This window comes from Urocampus carinirostris, chromosome 12 (genome assembly GCF_059441175.1).
Source record: "Urocampus carinirostris isolate Australia breed hairy pipefish chromosome 12, RoL_Ucar_1.0, whole genome shotgun sequence".
In the NCBI taxonomy this organism is placed as follows: Eukaryota; Metazoa; Chordata; class Actinopteri; order Syngnathiformes; family Syngnathidae; genus Urocampus; species Urocampus carinirostris.
Genome location: NC_142360.1, coordinates 8,727,999 through 8,743,553, shown reverse-complemented (window position 1 = coordinate 8,743,553; position 15,555 = coordinate 8,727,999). Strand labels below are relative to the sequence as shown.

The following is a 15,555-nucleotide window of genomic DNA, read 5'->3' as shown; positions in this document are numbered from 1 at the left end:
TAAAGGAAAATATATAAGTACTAAGAGGTAATATCACCTCAGGGGTACGACCTGATTAATTCTTTGAATCTATAATGTACATCCAAGGCATTGTTCAAAAGAATGTTCTGATTTTGTGGCTTTCATCCATCCATCCATCCATTATCTGCACCGCTTATCCTAAGCAGAATCGCGGGGATGCTGGAGCCCATCCCAGCTATCTTCGGGCAGTGGGAAGGGGACACCCTGAACTGGTTGCCAGCCAGTCGCAGGGCACACAGGGACAGACAATTCGCTCGCTCATTCACACCTAGGGACAATTCGGACCGGCCAATTAACCTGACATGCATGTTTTTGGAATGTGAGAGGAAACCGGAGTGCCCGGAGGAAACCCACACAAGCACAGGGAGAACATGCAAACTCCACACAGGAGGTTTGATCTCATGACCTCAGAACTGTGCCCCGCACGTGCTAGCCACTGTGTCGCCGTGCTGCCTGTGGCTTTCAGTATTTCGTAAAAACAGGCTTAATTTCGCTACCTCTGCAAATACAGCGTGTGATGTACAAAAAAATTCACGATCTGGGTTAAACACGTCCGTTTTACTGACTGGCCCTGGCAGCTTGATCCCCTCATCAGTGAAAAGTGCAGTGTGCTGAGCTTGTGTAAGCACTTCTTTTGGGCCTGATTTCAACCAAAAATAAATCTTTTACAACGTAGGTTCGGGCCAAGCGTGCAGTTTCCTTGATTGGACTTGAGGCCTACGGCGCTTTTTTCTCTCTCCTGGTTTTCTGGAGATATTTCAAAACCTTCGAAACCGTTTCAGGTCTGTTGATTGGGTGAGATTGCAGAGGCTTCTGGTTAACCACACCACGCTGGTCAGATAAGACTGAAAACACTGTGATTTGTAGATCGTTTTTGGTAGAGTTCTTAACTCATCAATGCACGGGTTCAGAAACTTTGTCCCTGAGTGCCAAAATATTCAAGTAGGTTGTTGTTTTTTTGCTTAAAAAAACAATTACATTTTTATTTTATTTATGTATTTATTTGTTTATTTATTTAATGTTTATTTATTTATTTATTTATTTATTTGTTTATCCGTTTTTCTGAAATGGAAATAATCTGCAACTTTATTATAAACTGAGTATGTTATGTCAAACAGTAAACAGCTTAGATTTGTGAAACCATAATGTGCATGCTTTAATTCCAGCAGTCTTGTAGAAATATGTAACATTCCTGTACTGAACTCCAGTACTGTCTTGATTACATACATGTGTATATACATTATATCAAATTAATTGTTGTTCCACCACCCTGTTGGATAAATATATTTTGCAGAGCTCATATTTTCGATGGAAAGACATCTCATCTTGCTCACTCATGGGGTTTCCTTCTGGCCTCCACATCTTTTTTGTAAGCTTTGATTTTTTGGGATATATTAGGACTATCGTAGTTCTGAGCAAGGTGCATCCTCACAGTATTGCCCAAGGTGAAACCAGCCAAGAACTGTCACATAGTAAAAATGAATTTTAAGAAATGGTTGATTTGGCGAAAATAAAATAACTTTGAGCTTATTCACACAACTACTGTGTATCAAAGCTAGGATCAACTTTCAAAAAACTATTACAAAGGGTTTGGTGCAACTTATCAGTAGGCATCAAGCCTCTGGAAATGATCACTGTTAGATGAAAAGAGTGTTTTTTATCAGGACTTTGTCCACATATCAAGAGAGCCCCTGGGTCCTAGTCTTGATTCCTCTATTTGGCGATTGAAGTGTGTAGGTGTAGTATAGGTGTAGTATTGATGTAGCGAAGCAATGTGGTCAGAGTCGCGAAAATATGGATAAGTACAGACTGTTCACGATTTATTTATTTATCTATTCAAAAAAGACAACGAAGTCCCTCTGGGGCTTAGAAGGATGTTGTTTCTTAAACGTCCGTAGGAACACAATTGCCATGGTGATCCAAATCATCTGATCACTTCACCGGAAATGTCGGGCGCTGAAATTTTTTTGTGCAGTTTTTGCAATGAAAGGTAATTTGCAAGCAAAGTGCCCTTGTGTTTATAAAAACATTGTTTAGATATTGTAGGTATTACAAATGCAAAATTAAGCACAAAAGTGAATGTTTTCCTTTAAATGCATCCTTTTACTAAAAGCTGTTTTACTCAGAGGTTTTCTTGGGAACTAGTTTTTTTGAAAACTTGTGTAACAATGTATAAATGTCGTTTACCAAATAATCGTTAAGCTAGAAGCATATATGTTTTATTGATGAAAGATGAGAAATGGAAATGGAAATGGTCTGCATTTATATCGAGCTTTTCAAGGCAATTAAGACCTCCCAAAGTGCTTTACAATGTGCTTCACACTTATCCATTTACACACACATTCACACACCAATAGGGAGTCAGCCCTGCAAGGCGCCTAACTGCTTATTGGGGGCATTAGGGATTCAGTGTCTTGCCCAAGGACACTAGATTTCTATTTTTTTTTTTTTTTTTAAGTAAACAAAGATTAAATCAGGTTTAAAATTGGGGGGGAAAGATAAAAACCCAACAGTTAGTCATAAAAATCCCAATCACATAAAAAAAAAAAAAAACGGGCCGAATCATGTTAATCCTACAGAAAATCCTAAGTGAAAATGGAACCACAAAAGCATGTCTCGTCTTTATAGGTTGTGAATTTTAGGTGATTCCTCTCTCGCCATCTGCTCTGACTAAGCCGACGTTTTCCTTCCATTGCCCGGCATTCCCTCCTCGTCTGGTTCACCAGACGTGAGTGTTTACGGGAACACCGCTAAAGAATCATCACCGGGCCTCAGCCTTTATGAATCAGCGAAACATGCTGCAAACATTTGCACTCTTTAACACGTTTTCCCAGGCAGTAGCACTTTCATGCTTGAAGCGTAAATCCTCGCTTATTCAGGACTTAAATGTTCAGCTCATTTGCAATTGGGGCCAGAAGGTTTTTCTCTTCAAATCACTATTACAGGTACAGACTTTCATTTATAACCTCATTTCCATAACAGCTTTGTCTTAGAATTTAGGCGACAGGACTTTTTTGTTTAGACTTGCAAGGAAGCAGTTGTTTGACGGACTTTGCAATGGTTTTAGTATTTTGCTTGAGCTGTTCTTTATCCTATCTAATAAACAAGAATAACATCCATCCATCCATTATCTGCACCGCTTATCCTCAGTAGGGTCGCCAGGGTTGCTGGAGCCAGTCCCAGCTATCTTAGGGCAGTGGGCTGGGGACACCCTGAACTGGTTGCCAGCCAGTCGCAGGGCACAGAGAGACAGACGTCACACTAGCTCATTCACACCTAGGAAACCCACGCAAGCACGGGTTGAACATGCAAACTCCACATGGAGAGGTTGCGGTAGCTGGACTTTTGAACCCTGAACATGCCTATTGAAGGTCTAATTATCTAATTCACTGCAAGACCAGTTGGAAAGGTTTGTCGAGGTTCATACCTAACAATGGCAGTTAATGATTCTCAAATAATGAAAACATGTTTGTCTTGGGTTTAGTTTATGTTCATTGTAGCGGTGATTTTAATCTATAGGTAAACTGAACCATGGTCAATTCAAAATCTTTAAAGTCCTAAACATGTTGCGCTTTGATATATAAATGGTTGTAATGTGATTTAGTCAAGTAAAGTCCACTATGTAAAAAAAAATGACTTTTATAAAATTGGCATTGGTACGATAGTTCAGGGTGTATTGCTTATTGTTCAAATCAATGTTTTTTTTTTACTGATTGAAAGTTTTTGAACTACTGGGAGACACTAAATGCTATACTGCCCCTTTAAAGAGTGTCAAAGCAAAACATTTTTCTGCATGTGCCAGTAAAACGAAGAATAGAAAACCTGGATAACAGTTTTTTTTAAAAGGTCACATCTGGTAGGTCAAATCACAAGATCATCAGAACTGGGCAAGATCATTCTCCAGGTCAGTCCATGGGGGCAGAAGTAGAGAAAGACAGAAAAAAAAACTGGGCCGACAACATCAGAGAATGGACAGGTGCCAACCTCGCCTCGACCCAAACTCAGGTGAGGAATCATCCGCCGTGGATAGAGCTGTCCACAGTTGTGCCCTCAGTGGTGCAACCCAGGCGGTTAAGGGATTCATGAAAAGTGATGGTTTTACAACAAGAGACCATAAACACAACATTGGTGGATTTCAGGGTATACCGCAGCAGATAGGACTAAGGCGGTGCAAGGAAGCTTTTGGAGACTACCAGCTCAATGCTAAAAAACGCAAAACAGCTATCTCAAATTATACAACCATCTAGAAAAGGAACACAACCAGTTGAAAAAATACCCCAAAAAGTATATTTTTTTTAAACTGTAGAAGTTTAAGGAATCACTGTGATCTAAGCATTGAGGTGGGTAGATGGCTTGAAGAGATACAAGTAACATGATCTGACACCCCCAAGGAGAAAACCTTAATGTAACATGTGGTAGACAACATGCACTGTATAAACATTTCATGTAATGCTGCATGGGAAGCAGGAAGTGTAAACTGGCTGAAGATGGGAAAAGCCAACAAAGCTCCAATCCAAAAGGATCCTTCAGTCATCCTGTCATAAATTGAGTCAATAGACGGACGTAGAGGCCTCGGTATCCTGATATAAATAATAGGTTAGGCAATATGTGGTAAACTAGTGGGCTTCTAACCGTGTGTTTCACTCAAAACTACATATTCTTTTGAAGCATTTAAAGCAGGAATCGCAGTCGTTCAAATTAAAGGGAGGTGGAGGGATCCTGACATGTAGTGTAATCCCTTGCTACTTTCCGTTTCATACTTTCTGGTGCATTGTGGGTTAAAAAATATGAACTCTGAAAATTGCAGCGTAAGTTACCTCTCGCCATATAAAGATCGGTGCACATCAGTTGAAGGCAAGAGAAGGGACACAAATCCCTGAATTTACAGAATCAAAATTTTCGATTGTTCACCCATGATCAGCCATTACGAATCTTGTACGAAACATGCCCAGCAAGCACATTCAACTCCTTCACATTCCACAGAGCTGGTTTGTTAGTTTTTCGCTGTTGTGACAATCGTATGAGGTGCTTGTGACACCCCTTAGGCTTAAACACACTTCTATTCTATAGCTTAAGAATGACCTATATTTTATGTTGACAATATCTGTGTATTATTTGCCCTCATAGATAGATAGATGGATAGATAGATAGATAGATACTTTATTCATCCCCGTAGGGAAATTCACACTTCCAGCAGTCTACCCCGTTGTTTATTAACAGATTAACATGATGCCCTAGGGGTGCTTGTAGCGGAGTGGATGACGTCACGCCAGTCCAAAAGTTCGACATCCCTGCAGCAGATGGAAAACTTTTCTTTGTGAAAATCCAGGGATACACCACCTCGTGTTAGCAAGTCCGCCTCCTCTCCGATTTCCCCCGGCTTTCGTGTCTCTGTTTAGCGGCGTTGAAGCCGGATAGCTCCGGGTAGCTCCGGGTGGCTACACGTTAGCGTCCGGAATGCTAAACGTAAGCCACGTTTCCGCAAAACACAGCAACTGCGCTCCCTGTGCGCTTCGATGTTTTCCACCAGCACTCGATGATCTTATTTGGTCGTGAGTTCGCATTTACCATGATTACGGATGGTACCAAAGACTTATAACACCGCTAGCCGCTTCGCTAGCTTCGGCTCTTCTTCCACGATAGGCCCCTTCATCACGCCGGCACGAGAATTCTTCAGGGCATGGAGATGAAATTCCTTGAATACACGCATTTTTTGTGCGCTAAAACCCATGTCCCATAGGATAGAAGTAATCCATAGTGTAGTTGTCAAAACGGGAAGAAAAAACACCGAAGATAGGAGCAGACAATAAAACAATAGGGCAGCTGCTGGAAAAGGCAGCCGCTCATGTAGATTTCAGATCAGGGGATGGTGTCATAATAGACTTTGATCTGTGCAGCCCTTTGAGACATTTTTGTGATTAAGGGCTATGAAACTCGTGTCTAACAGTCCCGAATTAACTGTACTTAAGTAGTAAATTGATTAACATTATTTATTTATTTATTGATTTGTGAGGCATTTTGATACACCCATGTGTCATATATTTTACAATAAATAAATTTAAATGTAAATTTTATATTTCATTTGAAGTTAAATTTTGCGTAAAAAAATTAATACAATTTTAAAAACATAATTGTAATAAATTACACCTTTAATTGACAATTTCTTACTGCAGCATGAGCAAGACTCACGTCCATTCTCAGATACTGCATTGGACCACTAGACTGCAGCGTATCTCAACAAATACAACACACTGAACTACCTGTACTACCTCTGTAATCCACCAGTAGATCGTGATCTACATAATAATAATAATAATAATAATTTCCTTTGTATTGTTATTCTTTGTAACAATGTACATAGAACGAAATGTCGATACTGAGAAACCCTGTGCTGTTAACAAGAAACTAGAGTTAATTGACTTGCTAAAGAGAGGCCGTAGCTATGCGAGGGTCACCTGTTATTTTGACAATAATGAATCAATGGTTCACTATGGAAAAAAAGACCAAGCGCTACTAGCAAAAATTGAATACTGAGGGCAGGGGTTGGTCCCATGATAAATGAGGAATTACAGGATTCTTGATAGTAAACTAATCAGAGAGTGTATGAAACATGTCTTGCCACATAAACTCTACCAGGATTTGTATGCTACCCAAAAAATATCTCAATTTATTTGCTGACACCAGCACCAAATTGGAGGCAGTGGACCTGGTAAGGGACCTCTTGCATCCCTCATGTGACGTCTCAAAGTGTTTTTTTTTCCGGTATAGTGTGAATATTGGATGCTTTTAATTTGTTTAAGATTATAGAGATACATTCTTTGGTAAGCTGACCTGACCAAATAGGAAGGTTTTACAGTTGACAAGTACGGGTGTATTTGGTCGCATCTAGGGTGTTCCGTTTAAACTCACATTTTATATAATACCGTGGCTTTTTAATGTGTACGTGGATGGTGTGGTGAGAGAGGTGAATGCAAGAGTATTTGGCAGACGTGTAGAGATGATGGAAAGCAGTGGAACAGAGTGGCAGGTAAGAGACTTGGAGAACGCAGATTTGAGAAGGAAATTAAATGTTTTTGAGATGAAGTGTTTGAGGAGTATGTTCAGAGTGACAAGATTGGATAGATTGAGAAATGAAATTGTGAGAGACAGAACTGGAGTAGTGGTGGAACTGAGCAAGCATATGGATAAGAGAGTACTTGGTTGGTTTGGACACATGGAGAGGATGGATGATGAGCGAATGCTGAAGAAGATCTACAGAGAAGAAGTCAATGGAAGGAGACCAAGGGGAAGGCTGCGATTGAAAGAGGTCTAAATATAGTGGAGGCTAGAGCTCTTGTTGGTGATAGGAATGAGTGGAGAGGTGTTGTGAAACGATAGTGGGATGTTTGGACACATTCTAAGGGATGGGCAGGGCACCTATATGATACAGCAGGGGTAAACCAGTGGAAGCTGTCTGGCCCTGCTGTTGAACAGAAGAGTGTGTTGTGTCTCCCTGACCCGAGTGACATGGCCGCTTTCTGGTATCCCAATTCATCTGGAGGGACAAAAGCATGACCAACTTGGGTGACGAGGTGCCTAAATTCTTTGGGTGTTTGGGTATTTGGGTTGACCATGGTTGAAAAATGTTTGTGTGTGTTTTTTGCTACCTTTTCCCCTTTTTTATTTTCTTTGTTTTTGTATGTTTGTCTTGCTGTCGGTGACCCCTCTCGAGGGATATGACCAGTGTAGATGGATAGATAGATGAATATGATACCGATATTGCAGCCTGGAGATATATTCAACACCTGTATTATCAAATCTGATGACAACCAAAATTATACATACTGTGGTTGGTAGTGATTTCTTTGCCAGAACTGAGCAAAATGAAGCGAAAATTCGGAATATTTTGGTTCCTCTAGTCAATTCAAGTTAGAATCACGAGACTTTGATATTAGTTTCACTTGTCTAAATTTTTTCTAAAAGAATGTAATTAATTCAGACAGACATATTTGGAACTTGTAACTGGAAAAGACTGCTTGTGTATGAATGACAATATTGGACTGTAGAGATCAAATCAGAATAAAAATGGAGACAGCTTTTTAGGGCTAATATTGGCCAATATCACATATCAGACTGGGACACCACGAGTCACATCCCTCATTTATTCAAAGTAGAAATTTCAGTACAAATTTCACGACACACATCTGGTATATAGCCCATAGGCCGTACGGTTCACCACGGCTGTTTTAGAGTTTAGTGGCCTTCTGGTGAGCGCGAATGGCGGTAAAACCAATCTAAGAACTCATCAGTCTTTTTGTGTCATGCATCATTTTACATTGATCATATTACAACTTTCCCCTCGGGCAATAGAAAGCTGGAATTTAAACCTCAGCCCCGCAGTGATTTGTTTTTTACTCAAACGGACAGGAAACGCTGAAAGAAAGTAGGTTGTCATCTTCATCTCCATGGAAGTGAGACAGTGGGATTCAAAGGCTTTACTGACATATGGAGACATATATCAAGTCAATGGAATTTTTACTTTGTGCTCAATTTATCCCAAGGCCATCACTTATTACGTCTGACACCGAGAAGATAATGTAGTGACAATATTTTGTTACTCTGGAGAAGTAGATATTTTTCTACGTATCTGGAGTATTTAGAAGATTCCACAGAAATATACGTTTCTTAGTATGACTACAGCTGGGCTGGACTTTAAGGCGCACCTATTACTTTTGTAACGGAAATAAAATCATTTTGCATTTAAGTTGCTTATAACTATAAGCCACGGATGCCAAATCGTAGAATTTATAGTTACCCCCCCAAAAAGCAGTACAGAGAGTTTTAACTTTTATTCCCAAACAGTGTACTTAACGTTGCAGTAACTAAAAAAGGACACAACAGTAACACAGTACGAACATGGCACTAAAGGTTGCGTTTTTTTTTTTTTAAAGTTCATATGGACAGTTTTATTTGTGCAGGTGGATTACCATCTGATGATTAATTTGTTAATGGTGTTCTATTTGTAACAGGCATGTTTTCGGTCACCTATAATTTTTTCTCTGTGCGAATCAAAGAGCAAACTAAGTTGGTTATGACAAGGTTCAATTTCCCTATCAAATGATATTCCTTTGTTTCCGCAGTCATTTGCTGCTGTGTGCCTATTTGTATGTATTTTTAGTACTTGTGAATCGGTTATTGTTACAGGGGCTTTAGAAACTTTGTATAAAATTGTTGCTAACTCTCTAAGTAAAGTTCAATTGCATAAGCTGCATGGTACAAAAAGAAAAGAGATTTTTACCATGCATTTAAATTGATCTTTCACACAAATTTTAGACTACTATAGCATGATTAATTATCTTGAGTAAAGTTTTCAACATCGCATACGTAACCATCGTTCCTTTACAGAGCCGCAAACAAGAAACTACCACGGGTCTTGCTCAGTGTCAATCCGCACGGCATAATCCGCAATTGCGCTAAGGTTCAAAAACGTCGAGACAATGAGACGATTCATGGTAGAAGTTCGGGACGGAGCGCCCGGGGAAAGTCAGAGCTCGTAATAAACGTCGAGACACGTACTGTGGACATATGGTTTGTGTTTGGCAAGAAGAAACAACAATCAAATTGGTTGATACTACTCTTCTCGCTGCAAGGATGACTGCTAATATAAAATTCTGCTCTGTCTAATCATGATTTAGGACGGGGTAATGACCTCCGCTCTCTCAGGATGGAGCGTTGTGGGCAAGTTTATTTACCACAAAGCTATCCTCACAAAAAAGAAAATTTTATCTGGGAAACGTACTCATTTGGACTTTAACTCAAAACTATAAAAGAGCCATTGTTACAAAAAAATTAATGAACTACAACAACGAGTCCATGCGCTAAGTATTTTTGGCGCTGTGGTCATTGTTAGCCAAATTGTAGTAAACTTTTTATTATGGTAATGTGAGTAATTAGGTGGTTGACGAGAAGTTTAAGTCCTGATCAATCGTGAAACTCGCACGTAGTACTGTATGTTTTGTACACGAAGAGGAAGCAGATTTTTTTTACTTCCGAGTGGATGCTGGGTGACCTCTCACAGCGCCACACCCCGGTAGTGGCGGAAAGAAGCACTACAGTACTTTCCTGTACTCCACACGATACAAAATCTAACTTACAGCAATGTCCGGATATTTTTAGACCTCCCGAAAAATTCACATCTACCGTTTTACGTAAGTTGAATGGTCGTAAGTAGGGGAGGGTCTGAACGGATTTAAGTAAAATGTAAATTGCTCTTGTCTTGTTTTAGCCTTTAAGCGAGCATTTTTACTGCCACTTCTCTATGCTTTTTATATTCTCTTTTAAATGTTTTAATCAATATGAAAGCTTGGCTGTATGGGTTCGAGTATGATAAATTTCACATTTAACTTATACTTACTAACACAACCGCTTAACCCATTGACTACCTATTTTTCAACTTAAAACCGCTTTTTCAAATGTAAACAACAAATACAAACATTGAACCGAGGCTAGTATTTTAATCAGCATCTGCTTTAATTTCAAGCCAGGCTAAGTCTTTGTGCATGATTAAACTGCTCCAACAACCGCATTCGATTTCTGCGTTGGTAAATGTTTGCCACTTCTGGGTTTTAAGCAAGAAAAAGGTTGTATGTTTTTTTATATATTCTGGACATGGATTGTGTTTAGCGCGTAAAAATACAGTGTGCGATAAGATGTATTGCTTTTAATGTCAAAACTTGTCATGTATGTTTACTGAGTAGGTCAATAGATTAATATTTTGTGGTTGATAATTTAATATCAAATTCACATTCTAAATAGAATAACAAATGGCTGTTAATGACGTAGGACATAATAATGACTTTAAATGATAGAAGAATCGTCCAAAGGTATTTGGGGGATGGGCCTCTTATAAGCAATTTGCTTCAACTCCATTTTATTTTTCTCGTGATTTGTTTATTTTGCTATGTGATGTTTATTGCAACATGCGTAAAAATGAAAAATAAATGTGAAAAAGACAATATCACTACTGCATATCTAGGAGTAGTTTTGGCATGGATGGAGGGGGACGTGTCACCACCAATATCGAACTATCATTGTTTTGTCCCAACCAATATTATCCATCCATCCATTAACTGCACCGCTTATCATCAGTAGGGTCACGGGGCCCATCCCAGCTATTTTCGGGCAGTGGGCAGGGGACATCCTGAACTGGTTGCCAGCCAGTCGCAGGGCACACAGGGACAGACAATTCACTCGCTCATTCACACCTAGGGACAATTCGGACCGGCAAATTCACCTGACATGCATGTTTTGGGAATGTGGAAGGAAACAGGAGTGCCCGGAGTAGACACACGCAACCACGGGGAGAACATGCAAAAGCCACACAGTAACGTTTGATCCCACGACCTAACCGCTGTGCTGCCACCTACCAATATTATGTGATCACTTAAAAACTAGCCAATGTCCCCACCAATTCCAAGACCAAACCTATGCCTCAGTTATATAAAATAAGCTATTTTAAAAGCATCTGAAGTTGTAGAATTACCAAACATGTACTTCCGAGTTGTATTCCCCAACCAGTAAATATATGAATTACAGGAAACTCATTTAATTTTTCTTTACGTGACATAAAAAAAATTACAATTAAAACGTGGAAGAAGATTCTTTCAATGTCAGAAGAATACGTAAACTAGGATTAAATCTATCTAATAAAATATAATCGATGGATATTATATCACTTCATCAAAACTTTTCAGAACGGAACTGCTGAATGATGATTCTTGATGTAAGTGTAGCAAAGAGAGGTACGCTAATACATTTGTGGGAATGTTCCAAAGATTCTCCCTTGTTGAATGTATGGGCAAATTCTTGAAATGTATTCTCCCAAAATCACCAAAACTCTGTAGCGCCCCTCTTGGATACATCTTCTTTCTAAATACCGCACTAAAGACTGGAGTTCTGAGCTGCGTTCTGACGATATGAAGACACTGGAATCTCTCAGATAGCCCAGGATTAAATGTTATGGACGCTATAGCTTGTAAAAATAAAAATGTTGGGGGGATTAAACGGGTCGAATGCGACTAACGAGCGATGAGATGATTTTGGCAACTTCTGTCACGCCTCCGTATTCTTTGTGCTATGCACCACACTCTCAGTATTCTGCTTTTTTCTTTTTCCACATATGATGTTGAACGGCTTTATTGCCTGCCTGTTAGGAGTGCTTTTGGGTTGGAATTTGTTGAAAACTAAATAAAAAACTGTGAGTTGAATAATTACAATGAAATAATATTGTCATTCCCCCATAATTTACTGTTTTAACTTTAAATTTTGGGGGATGTGTATAAAGGTTGAGAGTAGAAAGAGATTCGTCCTTAAACCCATGTTTAAAGCTATAAAGTTAAGAAAATGATGTTACCTTAATCAAAAAAAAACATATAGAATGACAATGATCTTATATTGAATGGACATTCTTTATTCATTTTTTATTTACCTGGACATGCAAGTGGGGTGACTTACCTCCATAACTGTCTTTTTTAACACAAGTCTGCACACTTACCAGCGAACTTTTTGGGACTTTATATGAATAAAAAACTGAAACTATAAGTTTACTTGACATATTGTGCATAAACTGCAAGTAATATCTCTGCAAAAAAAATACTTTTTTGCCACGCATGTGTCTCAACACGTACTTGCATACACACGCAAGTTCTTGCACACAGACACTTTCACTCTGATTTGGTTTTGCAACTTTATATTTTCTGTTCTGACCTGGCGTGTGTTAATTTTGTTTGCATTAAAATTATATTTCTGAAAATAATTTTAGCCTGATTTTTGAAGTAAATATCTGTTAGTGGAAACTGTAACACTATAGATCAGGGGTCTCCAACATAGTGAGGACAGGTGAGGTGCCCGCAGACTCGTTCTGAAAGTATTTCACCAGTGCTGGGTCGATTTGATTTTCTAGTAAAATGATTTTATCAGTGGTTGATTGAGTGTATTTATCCCTACTTTCAATAATTAACCTCATAATAACATAGTGACCACATAGCAATAACATCCCAAGTTTTGTTTTAGAAATGATTATCAAACCGGGTGCCCTTTGAACTAATTGGTACCAAAAAGCAGCTCCCGGTTTCAAAAATGGTGGAGACCCCTGTTATAGATGTTGATAGAGTTCATCATATTATTCAACTGACAACGTTAAATGGCTTATTTATCTTCATTTTTTAACATGTCTACGCACTGAAACTGAGTTATTTACGTGTCGGTTCCCTACCTTGTATTGGGGGGAATGAGAAGCAGGAGCGCGGAGCTTTGGCGGCCACGTGCGCTTTTACGCACGGGGTTGCGGTGGAGTCGCCCGTCGGCCTCTTGGTGTTGGATTGTTCCTGATGACGATGGTTGTGGTGGTAAATGTGACCTCCTCCTCCGAAGGCTCCCGCTCGCCGTACCCACGCATCCGCTCGTCCGAACCCGTGCACGGCCGAAAAATCGCCGTACGCTTGCTGACAGTGGCTGACCATCCCGGACTGCGCTGGTGCGGAGTTCTGCATTGGAAACACTTCCAAACGGGCGCTTACCTGATATGCAAGAGCGCTTATTTTGGGGTTATTTTTTGGGAGACTTGGGCTGCATTGATGGGCACCCCATCGTCGGTGTTTGAGAAAGTGGGGAGCTTTTACGCGTGTGCGTAAACTGGGTGCGTGAGGCTGACCGATAGCATCCTCTTTGCTGTGCGAGGCTCAGCATCACTCCCTTCTGATCTTTTTCTCTCTCCTGCTCTCCCTCCTCAAAGTGTGTGTGTATTCCCTCTCTTTTTTCCCGGTTCTGATTGACATGGGATATATAGACCGCGCTGAAGCATTCAGGCGCACCAATGACGAGTTTGAGACAAGGCTGGGATTTGGATTTTTGGCAAATAATGTTAGGTCATGTAAGAATTTATTAAATTGGATTTGTGATCAGAAAATATGTATACATACTTTTTGTGAGTGGTTTTTGTCATAATCATAACTATTTATATGATTGAAGAAAGGTAACGTGGATGTCGCCTTGGTGCGTTGTATTGCAGCGACATCTAGCTGCTGCACTGCAATGTCGGTTACACACGCCATTGAAGTTGATTCAGCTTTATGTAGAAAATCAGAAACACTAAACGGAAAATATTGTTTTTCAATTTACTTCTTTTTTATATAACTTTTATTTATTAGTTATCATTAAAATGTTATTTTATTATTCTATTTTTTTTTAATTTTAGGTCCTGGACTGCCAAAAGATTTCGTATGCAGTGTGTCTGTAGATGGACACACATTATTTTAAAGGGGACTCGATTAAAAAAAACTGCATATTGACAACTTCCAATTCCACAAAAACAACAGCGGCCAGATGATGAAGGTGATGTATCTGAGTCAGATCAGGAGGCTTCCCCTGTTACTGTTAACCATGAAAACAAGTACTGTCATTTCATGAGGGGGGAGCAAACTCCTTCCCAAAAAGATGACTGGAAAGGGATGGGTGGCGCCACTCTATAAATGCCCGATTCACATAACAGGAAGTGGTGCCCATACGAACCTCCCGGTTAAGAGTTCCATGAGCTGTGATTTACTAAATACAACTATGAAATATAGCACTTTTCAAGTCAAGACTTCCCAAAGCGCTTTACAGTGTGCTTCACATTTACCAATAGCGGCCGTGCAGCCATGTAAGGTGCAGTCTGCTTAATGGGTATTAGGGGTTCGTTGCGTCGTGGCCGTCATAAGCTTTCTGGACTAGTTTATACCCTGGGGGCGTCGTTGCTGTCATGCACTTTCCGGACATTTTCAACATCTTACCTAGTGTTTACTATTCTGTGTACAGTAATGCTAATTGTGATTCACCCTGGTCAATCCTGGAAGGGGGATTACCACATGTGAGGTCCTTTCTCAAGGTTTTTCTTTTTTCCTCACGCTGAGGTTTTTGAGTTGTTCCTTGCCCGCATGCTGGTTTAAGATCAGGTAATTGTACAATTGTTTAATTGTAATCCTGTGCAGTCCTTTGAGACATTTTTGTGATTAAGGGCTATATAAATAAATGTGACTTGACTTGACTAGTGTCTTACCCAAGGACACTTCTACATGTAACACGGAGGAGCCGGGATTCGAAGACGAGCACTCTACCTCCTGAGCCACTGCTGCCCTTCCTCTTTTTAAATGTATATATGAATATACCGAAGCCTGAGTTTGGTGGTTTAAAAAAATATTGTGTGTTATTTAGCCCCTCCCAGTGGTAAAAAAAAATAACTTCATTCACAAAAAAAAACCCTGAATATTTCTTTAAATAAAGCAAAAATACTACCATGTAAACATGCATTTTTTGGACACAGGTCAATACATTTGTATTTACTCTACATAACATGAGGCTCACCTAGAGGGAACCGTGATGATGGTCCGCCATCTTGTTGCGACGGGTACCCCCAAAAAAACAAAAACCTTATGAGGGGCTTGGCAAAAAAAGAAATGAAAAGTTGTGTGGTTTGGTTATTTGGAGCCTCTGTAGTTTGTTTTCTTCCCTGTGCTTTTG

At 39.7% G+C, this 15,555-nt stretch overlaps 1 protein-coding gene and 1 pseudogene across 2 annotated transcripts in view; both read right to left on the bottom strand.

Moving 5' to 3' along the window:
- Positions 1-13,691, bottom strand: part of glis1b (GLIS family zinc finger 1b) — a 148,665-nt gene extending 134,974 nt beyond the window's left edge. For both annotated transcript variants that reach the window (XM_088349368.1, XM_088349369.1), the window contains exon 1: positions 13,274-13,691. In XM_088349368.1, the coding sequence (XP_088205494.1) occupies positions 13,274-13,550 (277 nt within the window). In that variant the 5' untranslated portion in view covers positions 13,551-13,691. The remainder of the gene's footprint in view (positions 1-13,273) is intronic.
- Positions 1,352-1,492, bottom strand: LOC148354865 (short transmembrane mitochondrial protein 1 pseudogene; annotated as a pseudogene).
- Positions 13,692-15,555: the final 1,864 nt, after the last annotated feature.